The sequence below is a fragment of the Conger conger genome, chromosome 13 (genome assembly GCF_963514075.1).
Source record: "Conger conger chromosome 13, fConCon1.1, whole genome shotgun sequence".
Taxonomy (NCBI): Eukaryota; Metazoa; Chordata; class Actinopteri; order Anguilliformes; family Congridae; genus Conger; species Conger conger.
Window position 1 is genome coordinate 10,171,198 of NC_083772.1, and position 19,965 is coordinate 10,191,162.

At 40.2% G+C, this 19,965-nt stretch overlaps 2 protein-coding genes across 2 annotated transcripts; one reads left to right on the forward strand and one right to left on the reverse strand.

Annotated features, from left to right (window-relative positions):
* Window positions 1-3,667: 3,667 nt before the first annotated feature.
* Window positions 3,668-7,765, forward strand: LOC133108309 (olfactory receptor 52K1-like). The gene is made up of 3 exons (XM_061217780.1): window positions 3,668-4,608; window positions 6,831-6,858; window positions 7,619-7,765. The coding sequence occupies exons 1-3, from the start codon at window positions 3,668-3,670 to the stop codon at window positions 7,763-7,765; spliced, it is 1,116 nt and encodes a 371-aa protein (XP_061073764.1).
* A 256-nt stretch (window positions 7,766-8,021) lies between these two features.
* On the reverse strand, window positions 8,022-13,964 carry LOC133108311 (olfactory receptor 1-like). Its single transcript, XM_061217784.1, has 3 exons — window positions 13,001-13,964; window positions 11,271-11,324; window positions 8,022-8,272 (listed from the first exon to the last, which is right to left on the reverse strand). Exons 1-3 carry the CDS (start codon window positions 13,962-13,964, stop codon window positions 8,022-8,024), a joined length of 1,269 nt encoding a protein of 422 aa, XP_061073768.1.
* Window positions 13,965-19,965: the final 6,001 nt, after the last annotated feature.

Below are 19,965 nucleotides of genomic sequence, written 5' to 3' on the forward strand. Positions count from 1 at the left end.
TGATTTTGTGGATTCTATTCTTGTTTGGTTTGAGTAATGTACTGTACTTTGTCACATATTCAGTTAGCTTAATGGTGATGTCAGGAAGTTATTAACTGTCAACAGTAACTATCGTTACAGTTCTACTCTTCCACAAATGAATGCAGATATTTTGACATCTGACGCAAGCAATAGTTCATTGCATCTTTATTTAAGATTCCAGTTTAAAATCCCATGAGTTGGTATTGCAGCAATAAAGCTAACAGTCAAATACCAGTTGTTTCATCAAAAAAACTCAAATATAATCGGTGTTTCGTCTACTATTAATGGTTAATATATTTTGTGGAACATTACCTTTCAAGTTTATTAAATGTATTATTCATTTGAAAAATAATTATTAAATGTGAGGAATTACATTGATTCATGTTTGAATTTGTGGATTCTATTCTTGTTTGATTTGAGTAATGTACTGTACTTTGTCACGTTTACAGTTAGATTAATGGGGATGTCATTAAATTATTAGATGCTAACACTAACTACCTTGACAGTTCTACTCTTCCACAAATGGTACTTTTTCTGCAATTAAGGTAATGAAGGTAAGGAATAGTTAATTGCGTCTTTATTTAATATTCCAGTATAAAATAGCAAGTGTCGCTATTGCAACAATAAAGATACCAGTCAAATACCAGTTTGCCAGCGTGATATTGGACACACTAGTAACACAAGCATTATTAGTCAAGCATTTCTAAGACAAAACTGTAAGAAAAGAAATCCCATTTCTGCGGCCGAACTCTACTCTCTAACACAGCAGTTCCAAAGCTCGTTCCTGGGGGACTCCCGTGCTGGTTTTCAGAAGGATTGTTTACCCTCTTAAGCCATGCTGGGCCCATATTTAACAGTCAAGGTGCAATTGTCAAAGCTAGAGGCTGGTTTGATGAATTAACGGTGGATGTGATGTGAGGTACCATTTTTATTGTCCCATTTCTTTCCCTTTAAAAACAGTGCAGTTCAATCTCTTCCTTAGTGCAGGTATAAGAACGCTAGGTGGTGTGGAGTACAATGCAATTCTTTTACACTTTCGATTCCTTCAGTCCAAAGAAGGACTCTTTTGACTGACTCACTTCATTCACTTGATTCAGTAAGGCCAGAGCTCATAAGAACTCTAGTGAACAAAGACTTCTCGTTCAGAGTTCATAGTGGTTTTATAGTGTCCTGCAACATTGCGTCATTAAATGCTTTTGCACAATTATTATAATTCATGTCTTGCCTTTCATGATTTGTATGTCTCAATGTGAAATTAAATTCAAAATATGTAGTTTTAAATGCTTAAAACATGGGGAAGTAAACAGTTTTACGTCATTTGAAGGCCAGCCGGCTTGTCACCTTTCACCAATCACAAACCATATCAGCTGCATTCGTGGTCGTGGCTACATGTTAATGTGTTTGCGTTCAGGGTCTGTATGTGTTAATGTCAAGAGTAAATGTTCAGATATAAAAATATAGTTTTACAAACATAAGATGACAAGTTATAGCCCCAGAGTTTCATTTTCACAGTGTTTGTAGTCTCCCAGTTTCAACTACTATCACACAGCGAAACTTTGAAGCCGTTTTCTCAAAAACAGGATTTGGTGGAACTCAAAATGCAATGGACAAAACTCCCTTGATATCTGTAGCAGAGAGATAATGTTGGTGTCGTTCGAAAGCTTCCAGCTCTTGTGCATACCACTGTTTTAATGTGTGGTTATTTGCATTCCTGTCACCTTCCTTTCAGCTTTGACCAGTCTGGGAATTCTCCATTGACTTCACTCATTGACAACACATTTTTTTCCCCGCAAACTCTAGAGACCGATGTGTGTGAAAATCAGCAGGAGATCAGCAGTTTCCGAAACACTCAAACCACTCTGTCTACCAACAACAATCATTTCATGGTTAAAGTCACTTAGATTACATTTCTTTCCCATTCTGATATTTGGTCTGAAATACAGCTGAACCTCTTGACCATGTCTGCATGCTTTTATCCATTAAATTGCTGCGACATGATTGGCTGAGTACATGTTTGCATTAACATTCTGGCTGCCTAACAAAGTGTTCAGTGAGTCTATAATGTACTCAAAGAGATAGCACAGTTAACAAGCAATGTCACTGGTCTATTTCTGTCATTGCATCAGTGCAGAAAGCGGACAGTTCAAGTGGTTATCCATACTGTTTGCTTTTTGTGTCACACATCTCCATCAAAGCTCACAGCAGCTGTGGTGTAGAGTGTTGACATTTGTTACCTGATGGTGGTTGTCCAAAAACAAACCATAAACCACTATGGATTGTGAGTAATCTTGCAACAAATGACCGCTCCACCTGTTAAAGTCTGAAATGCAACTTGGCTGCCCCCTAGAGTTGGAACCTCACAGGTAATATTTCCCAGCCGGCGACATTCTTGCCGAGAGCCAAAACGTCAAATGAAACATGAAACTACTGTATATACTGAATAAAGGCATTGCTTAATTTTGTGTGTAATGTCTTTATGAAACCAAAACAGCTTAGGTTTGAGAAAGGTTATTTATGAGAGGCTGTTTAGGCCATAAATCATACTCTCTCACACACTATCACAGTCTCTCACATACACTAACCTACTCTCTCACACAGACTATCATACTCTCTCACACACACTATCATAGTCTCTCACACACACCATCATGTGTGAAAGTGTGTGTGAAAGAGTATGATAGTGTGTGTGAGAGAGTATGATAGTGTGTGAGAGACTGTGATAGTGTGTGTGAGAGACTATGATGGGATATGTAAGAGCAAGTATGATTTATGTCCTAAACGGCCTCTTATAGTCATTTGCCTTGTATTTAATAAAAGTATTAATAATACTACTGTTGTTTCTTTAAAAAAAAATTTTTTTTCCCTCTACGATTCTGAAATGTACTTGTTCACTAAGGCAGGAAATAACTAGCCTTGATTTCTCTATAAACAGACATTGTATTGACACTTGCTATCGTCAATGAGTTCCCCAGGTTCATTACTGTGTCACATGTAGAAAACTGCAGCGCAAGAAGTATAAATGCAGAGCTAATGTGCCTGTACTATAATACGCAACCAGGCTGAACAAACTGGATTTTTTCCCCCTTGATCTCTGCCTAGTTGATTGTGGTGAGCAATTTATTTCACATTCTTCCCCTATTAAGAAGGTATTATTTGGAAGATTACCCATTTCCATAAGAAAAATACATGTACAATAATGCTCTTCATGAATGTGATGGTTTTTACTTTCAGGAAATGTCGGAAGTTTGAAGTGTGAAAGTAAATGAGGACACATTGATATACTTTCTTTGGCATAGTTTTCTTTGGCCATTAGCACATCATTCTACCACTGGAACGTATTTGGAAGATTGTAAGTAGAACCTTATTGCTATTTTTAGACAGTACCTCACATTTTGACAATTGTATTTGGTCCATTCAAAGCTCAGTACTTGACCTAAAAAGTCAGCTTTGTCTCCCTTTTATGAATAATGTGATGACTTGCAGGATTCTAGTTAGTTTTGTATGACTATGAAATCTTAAATGTTTTCTGAAATGTAAAAAGAAATCAGCTGCATTAAATAGAAATAATTCCGTTCATGTATTTTTTTCCTTACAGGACAAGTAAAGACAAAAACAAAAGCAAAAAAGAATGAATCATTCATCTAACATGAACTCCCTGAATTCCACCCTCTCTCTAAATACAGCTATTGTGCATCCCCCCTTTTTTTTCATAAATGGTTTGAATAACATACCCCATGCCAAGTACTACTATGTTTTCCTATGCTTTGTTTTTGTGGTCTCTGTGTTGGGGAACTCCTTTGTCATGTTTGTTATATATATAGAGCGCAGTTTTCACACCCCAAAGTATATGGGCGTTTTTAATTTGGCTGTAGCTGACTTCGGTGAAAGCACTTCTCTAATTCCAAATTTAATTGCAATGTTTCTTTTTGATTCCCAGTACATCTCCTATGATGCTTGCTTGGCCAACATGTTTTTTGTATTTTACTTTTCCATTTTGCAAGGTCTCACTCTTACCATTCTGGCCTATGACAGATTGGTGGCAATATGTTTTCCACTGAGATACCATGTCATTGTCACAATGCCAGCCATCGCTGTGATGTTAGCAGTGGCGTGGGGAATTACTGCACTTTTCATTATTTCATTAGTTAGCTTAATTACCAGGTTGTCCTTTTGTAAATCCATAGTGGTAAAAAGCTACTTCTGTGATCATGGACCCATTTTCCGTTTGGCATGCAATGACAATCTTCCAAATGATATCATGGCATATGCTTGCATAATATTGTTCCTTTATTTACCATTAATTTTGACTGTACTGTCATATGTGTTTATTGCTGATGCACTCTTTAAAATCTCTTCACAGGAAGGGCGATTTAAAGCCATTAAGACGTGTTCTGCACACCTAATGCTGGTGGCTATATATTATCTTCCAATAATAGGCACCTACATTGCTGCGATTACTCATACCCTTCATCCAAATGTCAGAATAATCAATACATCACTTTCAACGGCCCTTCCTCCCATGATGAACCCAATCATTTATGTCCTGAGCACAGAAGAGGTTAAGGAATTCTCAAAAAAACTTTTCAAAAGAACAAAAAGACAACTGAAATAATCAAATAATTAAATGATGAAGTACAACTGGAAATCTGCTGTGTACTGTTTCAGATTTTCCACAGTTTGTGAAAAAGGATAGACTGATTTAATATAATCTGTGTTTTGTCAACTAATTCTTGTTTCTTAAATATATTTCATGAATATGAATATTGATTCATTTTTTAATTCGTGGATTCTATTCTTGTTTGGTTTGAGTAATGTACTGTACTTTGTCACATATTCAGTTCATGGTGATGTCATACTTTTTTAACTAACTATCGTTACAGTTCTACTCTTCCACAAATGAATATATTTTTGACATCTGAGGAAAGCAATAGTTAATCGCATCTTCATTTAATATTGCAGTTTAAAATATAGAGAGTATCGCTGCAGTTGCACTGGGGTTCGATTCCCGGTCCTGCCAAAAGCCAAGTTTGGCTGGCTCTCACGGGAGGGACTTGGCAGGATGAGCTGATCGCCACACAAAGAGCACCTTTGGTGCCTCGGAATCACAGTCATGAGCATGAGATGAGACGGCTTGAAGAAGGCGTGTTGCTCTCTTTCGGGCCGCCAAGGGCCGGGGTGTGTGCGGTGTATCTAACACTAACTCTAATTGGATTAGATGGGGTACAATTGACTACCAAATTGGGAGAAAAATTGGAAAAATCTGAAAAAAAAACAAACAAAAAAAACAAGTCGTATCGTAACAATAAAGGTAACAATCAAATACCAGTTCTTTAATAAAAGAAAAATAACTAAAATATAATCTGTGCTTAGTCTACTAATTATTGGTTAATATATTTGGTGGAACCTTACATTTCAAGTTTATTAAACGTATTATTTATCAAAAAAATATTATTAAATGTGATGAATTACATTAATTCCTGCTTGAATTTGTGGATTCTATTCTTGTTTGTTTTGAGTAATGTACTGTACTTTGTCACATATTCAGTTAACTTAATGGGGATGTCATGAATTTATTAAATGCCAACACTAACTACCTTTACAGTTCTAGTCTTCCACAAATGGTACTTTTTATGCAATTTTCTTTTAAATCCAAGGCAAGCAATAGTGAATTGCATCTTTGTTTAATATTCCAGTATGAAATAGGAAGAGGCGCTATTGCAACAGTAAAGATATCAGTCAACATCAGTCAACAGTTGTTTGCCAGCATCATTTTGGACACACTTATAACACATGCCATTTTAGTTAAGGATTTCTAAGAAAAATCTACTTTCTGTGGCCCTACTCTCTAATATAGCAGTTCCAAACATTGGTCCTGGGGGCCTCCTCTGCTTGTTTTGAGAATGGTTGTTTACCCTTTTAACAAAATATGTGTTTCAAGTTGATTGAACTTGCAACATCTGTGCATTGCAGATCTTACCATGAATATTCTTCAAGTGTCAGTGTGGAGAACTCAGAATACATCTATCTCCAATTTTAAACGACGATAAAGGATACCCGATTTTATGATTCAAATACATTTTTTATTACTCACTGTTATGACCTAAGGCTCGATTTGGCCGTAACAACGAGGTGAAGGACACAAACAACGAGGTGAAGGAATTACAAATATTTATTAAATACCTTCTTTTACTCTAGACTTAGTATTCAAAGGCAAATCCAAAAGGCAAGCCTTTTTAACAAGTGTCAAAGCCAACAACCAAATACAGAACACAATGCCAGAGAGGAAGGAGCATTTGCAGTGCAGCCATGAGCTAACACGAGCTAGCTCCAGAATGGTGAAGAAGCTGCACTTTTAAACCCCAGCTTCCAGGTGCGTCAAATCCAATAATCAGCGCTGGCTCAGTTCTCCTTAGCTCCACCCACCTTTCCATTCCTGCAAGCAGAGCACACGAGCAGAGGGGAAAAACCCAGAGCGGATCGCGAACCTGGGTCGTAACACCTCCCCCACAAAGACGGCGCCTCCGTGGTCGTTCAAAACCATTTAACACCAAATTTATAAATACAATATTGACACAAACTAATAACAAAGATACTTCCCTTTTAATTCCCGCTTACTTAACCCATGCTTCCTTTGTTCCAAAGTTTCTCCAACCGCCAGCTCAAACTCCATCCTTGGATTTCAGCCTCACTCAAGTCCTCCACAGCCACGGGCTCACTCATCACAGGAGAAAATGGAGATGTCGCAACACAGCAGACTGGAGACACAGGAACTGTGGACTCAGACTTGGAAAACACAGGAATGTCGGGGGGTACAGCAGGTTCAGGAATTCGGGCACAGTACGGTTTTAAAAGATTTATATGGCACAACTGAACTTTCTTTCGGCGATCCGGTGTACGGATAAGATAATTGACCCCAGAAAGCAGTTTGTCGATAACATATGGACCCATAAATTTTGCTTGCAGTGGGCTATGGTCCAGCGGCAACAAAGCCAAAACTTGATCCCCTAGTTTAAAGCTTCTGTTTTTAGCTTTGCGGTTAAACAATTTTTTCATCTTCGACAGCCACTTCACGAATGGCCAACAATAGCCACGGGAGACCCTCCTCCCAGTCACGACCCAACTCAACGCAATAAGAGCGTAATAGGGATGTCAGAGTTTGATGAAACCTTTCTAACACTCCCTGACTCTGTGGATGGTAGGCGCTAGAAACGCCGTTACGCACTTTGAGTTGCTTCATGACAGTCGCAAACTGCCGTGACATGAAATTCGAACCTTGGTCCGACTGGATGACTTTGGGCATGCCAAACAGACATAGAAGTAGTTAACGCTTTTAATATAGATTTGGTGGTAATGGAACGCAAGGGGTAAGCTTCCGGATAACGAGTGGATTGGCACATGACCGTCAACAAATAACAACGCCCCCCAGATGAGCGTGGTAAAGGACCAACACAATCCACAACCAGGTACTCAAATGGTTTTGAAACAACCGGTATGGGGTAGAGTGGGCCTACGGGAATAGTCTGATTAGGTTTACCAGCGATTTGACAGGTGACACTTTTTAATATATTCCGCTACTTCTCTTTTTATTTTTGGCCAGAAAAAGTTTCAGAGTAGACGGTCGCAGGTTCCTAACCCCAGAGTGGCCAGCTGTGCCATCGTGAGAGAGCTGCAACAACGCCTCCCTATATACGGAAGGAACCACCACCTGGGTGACTTGTTTTTCCCCCCCACAGACCCCACCTGAGGTTCCCACCTCCTCCACAACACGCCGTCCCGCAGGAAATAACCTGATTGGGTCTCACACTTACCCTTTGTAACTGCCTTCGGAAACATTACCAGGGACATTTTCTCGTTTTACAACGAAGTCCCCACATTCAACTGACATATTTTCCTTACCCACATTCCCCGTTTCCTGCACCACTGCCTCCTTTGTTTCCCCGACACCTTTGGCGTTAAACCTTTATCCAGGTCAGCGAAAAACGTGTCAAAGCGAGGCACCTTCATCTACACTGATCACATTCGGCTTTGTCCTTACTAGACAGAGTCATTGACCGGATAAAAACAGACAAGGAAAATACTTTGGGGAACTGCCGACCAAGCTCGTCCTCCTCCCCACAGGCGACTGGATTCTCCACCACCAGGAGGAGCACCGATACCTGATCACCCGCCAAATCATTTACCAAAATAAGGGAAACACCGTCTACTGGGAATTCGTCACAGACCCCCAGGACAACATCCCCAGACACCAAACCTGAGGAAAGGGAAACATAATGAAGAGGCACGGTTGAATGGCCAGTCACACTCCGAATAATCACACTGTGTCCAGTGAACGAATCGGGAGTGAACTGTAAAACATTAGATAAAACCAGGGACTGCGAAGCCCCAGTGTCACGCAATAATTTTACAAACCGCTTGGGCCCTATTCCCAGAGACACAAACCCCTCCGAAACAAACGGAGAATAATCTGCGTTTTTACTACAAATCGGATTAACAGATTCTGCAGTATCCACCTTGGGCACACGGAAAGGACGAGGAAAACGATTGGTAGAGACCAGACCTACCGGTTTTGACATAAAGCCCGACCTATAAGACTTGGGGCTTTTGGGACCAGGGCACTTATTCTGCCAGTGCCCCCGGTTATGACACACGTGACATATCCTAGTGGGAATGAACTTTCCATCAGTCCCCATAACATCTTTGGCTTTGTACACTGACTGTTCTTGGTTGCCAGATTGACCAGGGAACGGTTTAGAAGGGCGAGAGCCATCACGCTGAGAAAGACCTCGTGGGTAGTTCCCCCCTCCATCCTTACGGATTAGCATGAACTCGTCAGCTAACGTAGCAGCTTCGGAAGCTGTTTGGGCTTTCCGCTCCATTACGTACGTGGTGACCGAATCAGACAAAGAACTTCTAAACTGCTCGAGGGCAATTAAATCCCAGAGTTTGGCGTACGTATCTGCACCAGCCACTGCACACCACCGTATCAGCTGTAGTAGCCTCTCCCGAACAAACTCAACACGCGATTGTTTTTCCCGGCGTTTCCAGGTCCGAAACCTTTGTCGATACGTTTCGGGAACAAGCTCATAGGCTTTCAACACTGCTTCCTTGATTGTATTAAAAGAACTAGCTTGTTCAAGAGTCAATGCGGCATACGCTTCCTGCGTGAAACCCAGAGCGGATCGAGAACCTGGGTCGTAACACTCACTTATAGCTGAGGAGAACTGGTTATATGTGATGGGATGGCATTGACGATCATGTAAATATGTGCTGATATTCTTTTTCGCTTCAACTAATTGAAGCTCTGCTCATGCACTTTTATTTATTTACATTAAATTTTTAAATGTAATTAGAAAATGCCAGTATTTGCGGTGTGAGAATAACTGCACTAACAGCACGGATAGGCTTTTGTACTGTATGCCAGGGGTTAAACCAAACACTGTAACAATTACACAGCTCAATTACGGCACAGCTCAACAAGCAAAATAGTAGGAAGGCATTTTTGGTCCATTTGACCATCTGCAGCCACTCTGTGCCAACCACCTTGCCTCAGTTTTTAGACAGTTTTAGACAGTTTTAACTGGTCTCTTGGGCAGTGAAAAGTTACGGTATGTTAGAATGATATGACCTCTATAATTATGGTGTTTAACAAACAGTGATTAGACAGGGTTAAGGGCTAAAGTGGAGGGCCTGATTGAATAGTGTAAGGAAAATAACCTAATGCTAACAAGTGTAAAATAGTCCAAGACAATCGGTGGACTTGGTTAAGGTACATGACTGGGACCTGCAAGGTCGGCGGTTCAATTCCCGGTGTAGCCACAATAAGATCTGCACAGCCGTTGGGCCCTTGAGCAAGGCCCTTAACCCTGCATTGCTCCAGGGATTGTCTCCTGCTTAGTCTAATCAACTGTACGTCGCTCTGGATAGGAGCGTCTGCCAAAATGCCAATAATGTAATATTAATATGAATGCCCTCAAATTAAATTTGTGAGGCACATACAGTGGGTTCCAGAATTATTGGCACCCTTAACAATAATGAAGAAAAAAGGCTGCATATAATAAACAACACAGATAATTATCTATGTATATGTTATGTTCATAGTATATAGTTTTAAACATATGGGAAAACTATATAATTTTATCTCAGTACATCTCCTCTCATGCAAATTGTCAATAATGTCAGTTATTTCATTTAGTATTTCTCAGTGTCATTCCATCTCTTCCTCTCTCACTAGAGTATAGAGTATAAAACATGCAATATCACTTTGTCATCCATCAGCATTGGAAAAGCTACAGTGCCCTCTATAATGTTTGGGACAAAGGCCCATCATTTATTTATTTGTACTCCACAATTTGAGATTTGTAATAACATCTCACATGTGGTTAAAGTGTTCATTGTCAGATTTTAAGGGCATTTTTATACATTTTGGTTTCACCATGTACAAATTATAACAGTGTTCATACATAGTCCCCCCAATTGTAGGGCACCATAATGTTTGGGACACAAAGTAGTCCTGTTTATTCCTTTGCATGCCATGTGTCTTCTCTGGTGATGCTCTGCCAGGCCTGTATTGCAGCCATCTTTAGCGAACGCTTCTCTTGGGAACTAGTCCTCTTAACCTTTTTCTTTGGCAGTCATACATGGCCAGGCCATAACACCGATGTGGTGGTATATTTTACCAAATGTCATTGAAATTATGACTGGAAGAGAGTGCTATGGTCAGATGAGAACATTTTGGCCATGGACACCATCAACATGTTTGGCAGCAAATGAGCAATGCGCACAAGGAGAAGCAATTCATATCTATTGTTAAATATGGAGGTAGGTCATTGATGTTCAGAAAAGTACCAATACATTTTAGCAGAAAATCTGGTTGTCTCTGCTAGTAAGCTGACGCTGGGTCATAGGTAGATTGTCCTGCAGGACAATGACTCCAAACATACTCTAAATCAAAATAGACAAAATGGTTAAGTGAAAACGACATCCATGTTCTGCAATGGCCATTTCAGTTTCCAGAATTCATTTCCATCAAAACCTGTGGTCTGAACTGAAGAGGGGGTCCATAAGCACAAACCCACAGATATCTGACTAGTTCTGCATGGAGAAATGGTCAAAAGTTCTAGGAAGAGACTTATGGCTGTCATCTTTGCCAAGGGTGTTTGGACAAAGTATTAAAAGAGAGGTGTCAATAATTGTGAAACCATTGGTTGATTTCATTGAATCATAAATAGAGTATACACAGGCACACATACTGTGTACTGGGACACATTGCTTTCTATTTTCTTCTAGTTCAGAGTACACTGTTGGTTTGTTAGCAACATAAGGATCCTATCTCCCATTGACAGTCACCCACAGATACCTACAGCCATCAGGTACTCAGATCACTCATCTGCTGGACACAAATCTCAGGTGTGAAGCTTTTAATTGAGAGCTGCTAAAGAAGGCTTGCTTTGGTCCAAGGGGACTTCTGATGTAATTACACCAGTGAGAGGTTCTTATATGTGAACAAATATGTTCAAAAACAAAATAATTATTTAAGGCCTATCATACAGCAAGCTTAATTTTTGTCACCTTTTGTCTTTAAGGGAATACAGTCAATTTCAGTTAATCTTAACGTGGTGTAAACTGCAGACATTATTATATTTCCAACTGTAAAAACTGCTGGCTCCTGAAACGTTTCATTGTTAGTTTGTCCTCCATTTTAACAAACAAATCCCTCCAGTCATAATAATTAGATTCACCAGTGATTTCAGAACATTTTGGCCATACACATCATCAACATGTTTGGCAGCAAATGAGCAATGCGCACAAGGAGAAGCAATTCATACCTATTGTTAAATATGGAGGTGGGTCATTGATGTTCAGAAAAGTAACAATACATTTTAGCAGAAAATCTGGTTGTCTCTGCTAATAGGTAGATCGTCCTGCTGGACAATGACTCCAAACAGACAAAATGGTTAAGTGAAAACGACATCCATGTTCTGCAATGGCCATTTTAATTTCCAGAATTCATTTCCATCAAAACCTGTGGTCTGAACTGAAGGGGGGTTTGTCCATAAGCACAAACCCACAGATATCAATGATTCTGAATAGTTCTGCAAAAATCCCTTGAAATGTGTTCCCTAACCTTCTCACAAATTCTAGGAAGAGACTTATGGCGGTCATCTTTGCCAAGGGTGTTCGGACAACCAGCGGTGTCAATAATTGTGAAACCATTGGTTGATTTCATTGAATCATAAATAGAGTATACACAGGCACACATACTGTATACTGGGACACATTGCTTTCTATTTTCTTCTAGTTCAGAGTACACATAAGGATCCTATGTCCCATTGACAGTCACCCACAGATACCTACAGTCATCAGGTACTCAGATCACTCCTCTGCTGGATCTCAGGCGTGAAGCTCTTAATTGAGAGCTGCTAAAGAAGGCTTGCTTTGGTCCAAGGAGACTTCTGCTGTAATTACACCAGTGAGAGGTTCTTATATGTGAAAAAATATGTTCAAAAACAAAATAATTATTTAAGGCCAATCATACAAGTATTTTTCTGCAATTCATCTTTAATGCAACTTTGAGATACAATTAAATATTGCTTGAAAGTACATTCAACTGTAACGATAGTTACTGTTGGGGGTTAATAACTTTATGACGTCACCATTAAGCTAACTGAATATGTGACAAAGTACAGTACATTACCAAACAAGAATAGAATCCACAAATTCAAACATGAATCAATGTACTTCAACTCCATTTAAAAATGAATTAAATAAATAATACATTTAACAAACTTGAAATGCAATGTTCCATAAAATATATTAACCAAGAATTAGTTGACAAAACACATTATTATAATTATTATAATTATTATATATTATTAATTATATTAAATCAGATTATATTTCCACAAACTGTGGAAATTGTGAAACAGTAAACAGCAGATTTCCTATTATATAGAATTACTTAATTATTTCAAAAGATTATTTCTTTTGAAAAGTTTTTTTGAGAATTCCTTAACCTCTTCTGTGTTCAGGACATAAATGATTGGGTTCATCATGGGAGGAAGGGCCATTGCAAGTGATGTATTGATTACCCTGGCATTTGGATGAAGGGTACCAGCTTCCACAGCAAGGTATGTGCCTATTATTGGAAGATAATATATAGCCACCAGCATTAGGTGTGCAGAACAAGTCTTAATGGCTTTAAACCGCCCTTCCTGTGAAGAGATTTTAAAGAGAGCACCTGCAATAAACACATATGACAGTACAGTCAAAACTAATGGTAAATAAAGGAACAATGTTATGCAAACATATGCCATTATATAATTTGGCAGATAGTCATTGCATGCCAAACGGAAAATGGGTCCATGATCACAGAAGTAGCTTTTTACCACTATGGATTTACAAAAGGACAACCTGGTAATTAAAGTAGCTAATAAAATAATGAAAAGTGCAGTAATTCCCCATGCCGCTGCTAACATCACAGCAATGGCTGGCATTGTGACAATGGCATGGTATCTCAGTGGAAAGCATATTGCCACCAATCTATCATATGCCAGAATGGTAAGAATGAGAGCTTGCAAAAAGGAAAAGTAAAATACAAAAAACATGTTGGCCAAGCAAGCATCATAGGAGATGTACTGGGAATCAAAAAGAAACATTGCAATTAAATTTGGAATAAGAGCAGTGCTTTCACCGAAGTCAGCTACAGCCAAATTAAATACGCCCATATACTTTGGGGTGTGAAAACTGCGCTCTATATATATAACAAATATGACAAAGGAGTTCCCCAACACAGAGACCACAAAAACAAAGCATAGGAAAACATAGTAGTATTTGGCATAGGGTATGTTGTGAAAACCATTAATGAAAAAAAATGGGGGATGCACAACAGCTGTATTTAGAGAGAGGGTGGAATTCAAGGAGTTCAGGTTAGATGAATGATTCATTCTTTTTTGCTTTTCTTTTTGTCTTTACTTGTCCTGTAAGTAAAAAAATAAAAAAATTAACAGAATTATAATTATTTCTATTTAATGCAGCTGCTTAATTTTTAATTTCAGAAAACATTTAAGATCACAGACATACAGAACTACCTAGAATCCTGCAAGTCATTATTTATCATCACATTATTCATCAAGCAGTTTATATAAATATCTTTATTTGCCATAGACAAAGGGAGGCTGACTTTTTAGGTCAAGTACTGAGTTTTGAACTGAGCCAATACAATTGTCAAAATGTGAGGTAATGTCTAACAATAGCAAAAAGATTCTCCTAACAACGTCTTCCAAATACTTTCCAGTTGCAGCATGACATGCTAATGGGCAAAGAAAACTGCCAAAGAAAGTATATCAATGTGTCCTCATGTACTTTCAAACTTCGGATTTTCTTAACGTTTCCCAAAAGTAAAAACCACAATGTTCATAAAGAGCACTACTGTACATGTATTTATCTTGTTGAAATAGGTAATCTTCCAAATAATACCTTCTTGATAGGGGTAGAATGAGAAAAATTGCTTACCACAATCAACTAGGCAGAGATCAAATCAATAAAAAAAATCCAGTTTGTTCAGCCGGGTTGTGTATTATAACTCTGCATTTATACTTCTTGCTCTGCAGTTGTTTGCATGTGACACAGAACCTGGGGAACTCATTGACGATAGCAACCGTCAATACAATGTCTGTTTATAGAGAAACCAAGGCTAGTCATCAGAATCTAGTTACATTTTCCTTAATTGCCTTCCTTAATTTAGTGAACAAGTACATTTCTGAATCGTAAAATGAAATTAATAATTTATTCAAAGGAACAATAGTAGTATTATTTATACTATTATATAAAGGCAAGGCAAATAACCTTTGACCTAACTCGGGGACAGGATCACAAAGTCACCCACCATAAGTTGGATAACCACTGAACCCCTCACAAATGGGTGGGGCCACTAGAGGAGAGGGAAAAAACTGAAAATGAGAAAAACTCCCTGGTGAAATGTCAACTGAAATAAAACCGCAAAATCGGTTGAACAGGGTATTTGTAAGTTAGCACGCAATGTCCGAAGTAACGGGCGAGTCGTGTGAAAACAAATAACTGAAAAACCAAAACTCCCTGGCATTTCACCAACAGAAAATTGACCTGAGAGATAACGGTCAGGGAAAAAAGAAATTCCTCAATGGAAGAGTTTCGTTAAGGCTATACCCAAGAGGCAAAATCCTCTGCTCGGTCCTCTAAACTGAAGAGGGCTTAAGAAATCAAAGTAGGGAATGTCCAGGGGAACCACCCAACCAAAGCAAAGCGGAACTACTAGTCACTATGCTTCTAATTAATTCTAAAAAGGTTACTGAATGCCTTTCCTGCCTAAAAGCAATTAAATCCTCGTACTACCACTTTACCGGCTCAGTGTACGTGTCAGAATAAAACACCAAAGCCCAGAGCACGGCCAGGAAGAGACCTAAGTTGTTTTGGTTTCATAAAGACATTACACACAAAATTAAGCAATGCCTTTATTTAATATACAGTAGTTTCGTGTTTCATTTGACGTCATCTAGGTAAGAATGCTGCCGGCTGGGAAATAATACCTGCAAGGTTCTGACTCTAGGGGCAGCCAAGTTGCATTTCAGCCTGGAACAGGTAGAGCAGTCATTTGTAGCAAGATTACCCATAATCCAGAGTGGTTACAGTGTGTTTTTGCACAACCACCATCAGGTGACAAATGTCGACACTCTACACCACAGCTGTTGTGAGCTGTGATGGAGGTGTGCGACACAAAAAGCAACCAGTGTGGATAACCACTTGAACTGTCCGCTATCTCTTTGAGTATATTATAGCCAGCATGTTAATGCAAACATGTACTCAGCCAATCATGTTGCAGCAACTTAATGGATAAAAGCATGCAGACATGGTCACCAGGGTCTGCTGTATTTCAGACCAAATATCAGAATGGGAAAAAAATGAAATCTAAGTGACTTTTACCGTGAAATTATTGTTGTTGGTAGACAGGGTGGTTTGAGTGTTTTGGAAACTGCTGGAATTTTCACACACATCAGTCTCTCGAGTTTGCTGGGAAAAAACATGTTGTTAATGAGAGAGCTCAGTGGAGAATTCCCAGACTGGTCAAAGCTGAAAGGAAGGTGACAGTAATGCAAATAACCACACATTACAACAGTGGTATGCAGAAGAGCATCTCTGAACAGAGAACGCTTAAAATCTCTTCAGTGGATAGGCTACAGTTGCAGAAGACCAATGCATGTAAAAATAAGTAGAATAAATACCTAATAAAGTGCTTTACATTACATTAGGCAGACACTCTTATCCAGAGTGATGTGCAGTTGATTACACTAAGTAGGAGACAATCCTCCCCTGGAGTAATGCAGGGTTAAGGGCCCAATGGCTGTGCGCATCTTATTGTGGCTACCGAGGATCGAACCACCGACCTTGCAGGTCCCAGTCAGCCACCGTAACCACTATGCTACAGGCCGCCTACAGTTTTGAGTTTTAGAACCTCAAAAGAGGAGAATGTAAGCCTCTCTAATGACACCAAAGAGATCTCTCTGCTACAGATATCACCATTTTGAGTTCCACCAAATCCTGTTTTCGAGAAAAACGGCTGCAAAGCTTCGCTGAAGGTAGTTGTGATGGTAGTTGAAACTGGGAGACTACAAACACTGGGATAATGAAACTCTGGGGCTGTAACTTGTCATCTTATGTATGTAAAACTATATTTTTACTCTGAACATTTACTCTTGACATGAAGACAAACAGACCCTGAAAGCAAATACATTAACATGTAGACCACGGACACAGCTGATATAGTTTGTGCCTGGTGAATGGTGACGAGCTGGCTAGCCTCCAAATGACGTAAAACTCTGTGGCTACCTCACTATGTTTTAAGAATTGTAAACGACATAATTTGAATTGAATTTCACATTAAGACATACAAATCATGAAAGCCAAGACATGAATTATAATGATTGTGTAAAAGCATTTAATGACACAATGTTGCAGTACACTATAAACCCACGATGAACGAGAAGTCTTTGTTCGCCAGAAGGGGAGATCCTATGAGCTCTGGCCTTACTGAATCAAGTAAAGGAAGTGAGTCATTCAAAAGAGTCCTTCTTTTGACTGAAGGAATCTAACGTGAAAAATAATTACATTGTACTCCACACCACCTACATTACATTACATTACATGAAAGGCATTTGGCAGACGCTCTTATCCAGAGCGACGTACAACAAAGTGCATACCCATAACCAGGGATAAGTGCACTGAAAGACCCTAGAGGGAAGTACAATTTCAACTGCTACCTGGACAACAAAGATAAGGACCAGGGCCTATTTTAATTTTTTTTATTCTTTTTTTTTAAACAAACAAATAAACAAACAGACAACAAAGCAAAAGTGACCAAACTTAACTAGCCAAACACTGCTTACCTAGCCAACTAAAAATACCGATACACAAAAAAGTAAATCACAGAAAGACAACAACTAAGTGTGACAAGGCGAGTTGTTGTCCCTAATGGTGCAGTAATTGGGGTGGGGGAGTGGCACCGGCAGGACCTCATCTTTTGAACCAATCTCTTGGCTCCCTACCTTTTAAATGTTTTTCCTTTCGCTTCCTGTGATCTTTCTGATTGATTTCCTGTTTCCTGTCTCGTCCTCTCCTCATGTCTGCCTGCCTTACCATGAGAGGTAAGAGAACATCTATTCTGTTTTCCCCTGATAATATTGCGTGGGTTAGGAACACCGCAGATTAACACAATGCTTTGGTTGCAGCTTGCTGTCTGTTGGGTAATTTGTCGCGATTTAGCTGTGTCCCCTGATTTCGGTCGGTGGGCTATATTTTTATAGTTGTAATTACTTGACATTTATCGACAGTAATGTTATTTTCTTCTAATTCATTTATTAAGATGCTTCTGTTTGCGGAGTCTTTTCCGAAACACGGAAGTAACAACTCGCGCAACTTAGAATTCCATGGATTGTTTGGTAATGTACCGTTTTGCTGCATGTATATTCTGATTTTAATTATAAAATACCAGATTAACAGTGACTTGCTTCACTTTGTCGGTGCAATAGTCACTGCTGTTTTGCCTCGCTGTTTTGTTTGAAGTTCGTTTGGTTGCGCTTATCAGGCAGGCGGAACCCGCCTGCTGTTGAGTACGTTCGCTAGTGTCCCGTGTTGCACGGCTATAGACTAGTTGTTGGCCGGACGACCTAAGGTGCGCAGCGGCTGGTGCGCGTGGTGTGTAGCCTATATTACACCTCCGTGCCTGGAGTCTTCTTGGTGTGGCTTCTTAGAGGCGCACTTGTACTTTTCTATTTTCTTTATTTTCATGTATTGAAGCAACTGGTATAGGTAGGCTGTAGTTAGGTTATTTCTTGGACTTTTAGGACTTGTCTTGTTGTATGGTGGGCTCGGTGCTGATTGGTGGCGGGGTTAGTCAATAGGGGTACCCTCCTCACGTGTTAGTGTGTAAGTGTTAATGGCACCTGAATCACATATAGTATCACCTTGTTTGTAGTAAGGCTTGCTGTGAGAGAGCACTGGGTTGTAACTACACATTGGAAGCCCTGAAGGTGAGTATGCCCCATCCCATCAGCGTCGTCACCCACCATCCTTCAGCTTTACATCAGTCTATTTTATTCCTATTTATTCTGGTAAAATTGACATTCAAAATAAATATATTTTTATACGAATATGAGCATTTGTCTTAACCTCATTATTGCCTTCCAGCATCAGAATTGATTTAATAAAGTAATTGCATTTAACTTAGACCACGTCTCTGTCTTGTTATTATCAAACTGTAAAGGGGGCCTCTGTTATATTGTGTGACTGGGCGTACTTTAGGTTGAACCTTACATTTATGCACCCGGTTACATAAGGTTCACAGGGAGGTAGGGAGGGACGGGGAGAGGTGCTGCTTGAAGAGGTGCGTCTTCAGTTTGCGCTTGAAGGTGGGGAGAGATTCTACAGTTCTGACCTCAACGAGGAGTTCATTCCACCACCGTGGAGCCAGAACAGACAGTAGTCGTGAGTTCAGAAGTTCAGAGAGGGGGAGGTGCCAAGTGGCCTGTGGAGGCTGAACGAAGAGGTCTGGCAGGGGTGTAGGGTCTACAAATTTTTTTGTAGGTATGCTGGGGAAGACCCCTTAACTGCTTGGAAGACTAGCACAGGCAGCCAGTGCCATGACAGGCAGCCAGTGGAGGGAAGTAAGCAGGGGGGTGACGTGAGTATTTGGGAAGGTTGAAGACCAGACGAGTTGCTGCATTCTGGATAAGTTGGAGGGGTCTGATGGCGGACACTGGGAGGCCAGCCAAGAGGGAATTGCAGTAGTCCAGGCAGGACAGAACCATCGCCTGGAGCAGGAGCTGGGTCGAGTAGGGGGTGAGAAAGGGGCGGATTCTCCGTATGTTGAATAGGAAGAACCTGCATGACCGGGTCACCGCCACAATGTTCTCGGAGAGGGACAGTCTGCTGTCCATCACCACGCCAAGGTTCCTTGCACTGGGTGATGGCGTAAGTATGGTATCCAGATGGGGAGAGGTATTAGCAGGGATGAATATCATTTTAGTCTTACCTGGGTTGAGCTTTAGATGGTGGTTGCTCTGGATGTCACTCAGGCAAGCAGAGATACGGGCTGAAACCTGTGTGTCAGATGGTGGGAATGAGAGAGTTGGGTATCGTCTGCATAGCAGTGGTAGGATAGCCCATGTGCAGTGATCACAGGGCCTAGGGAATGAGTGTAAAGAGAAAAAAGAAGCAGGCCTAGGACTGAGCCCTGGGGAACTCCTGTGGCAAGGGGCCGAGGTGTCGATACCGTACCAGCCCAGGCAACCTGGAAGGAGCGACCAGAGAGGTAGGACTCAATCCAGTCCAGGGCTGTGCCACAGATGCCCGTTGCTGACAGGGCGGACAGGAGGATGGAGTGATCCACAGTGTCGAAGGCACCAGAGAGATCTA

What these genes read in the sequence shown, in the direction of transcription:
- LOC133108309 (XM_061217780.1), top strand. Translation starts at nt 3,668, where the DNA reads ATGAACTCCCTGAATTCCACCCTCTCTCTAAATACAGCTATTGTGCAT. An exon ending in TTCTCAAAAAAACTTTTCAA is followed by an intron (nt 4,609 to 6,830) that starts AAGAACAAAAAG and finishes GAATGTCGGGGG; the next exon opens with GTACAGCAGGTTCAGGAATT. An exon ending in GGTTCAGGAATTCGGGCACA is followed by an intron (nt 6,859 to 7,618) that starts GTACGGTTTTAA and finishes ATTTTTGGCCAG; the next exon opens with AAAAAGTTTCAGAGTAGACG.
- LOC133108311 (XM_061217784.1), bottom strand. Translation starts at nt 13,964, where the DNA reads ATGAATCATTCATCTAACCTGAACTCCTTGAATTCCACCCTCTCTCTA. An exon ending in AAAAAAACTTTTCAAAAGAA is followed by an intron (nt 11,325 to 13,000) that starts ATAATCTTTTGA and finishes TTGCTAACAAAC; the next exon opens with CAACAGTGTACTCTGAACTA. An exon ending in GCAATGTGTCCCAGTACACA is followed by an intron (nt 8,273 to 11,270) that starts GTATGTGTGCCT and finishes CCCTTTCCTCAG; the next exon opens with GTTTGGTGTCTGGGGATGTT.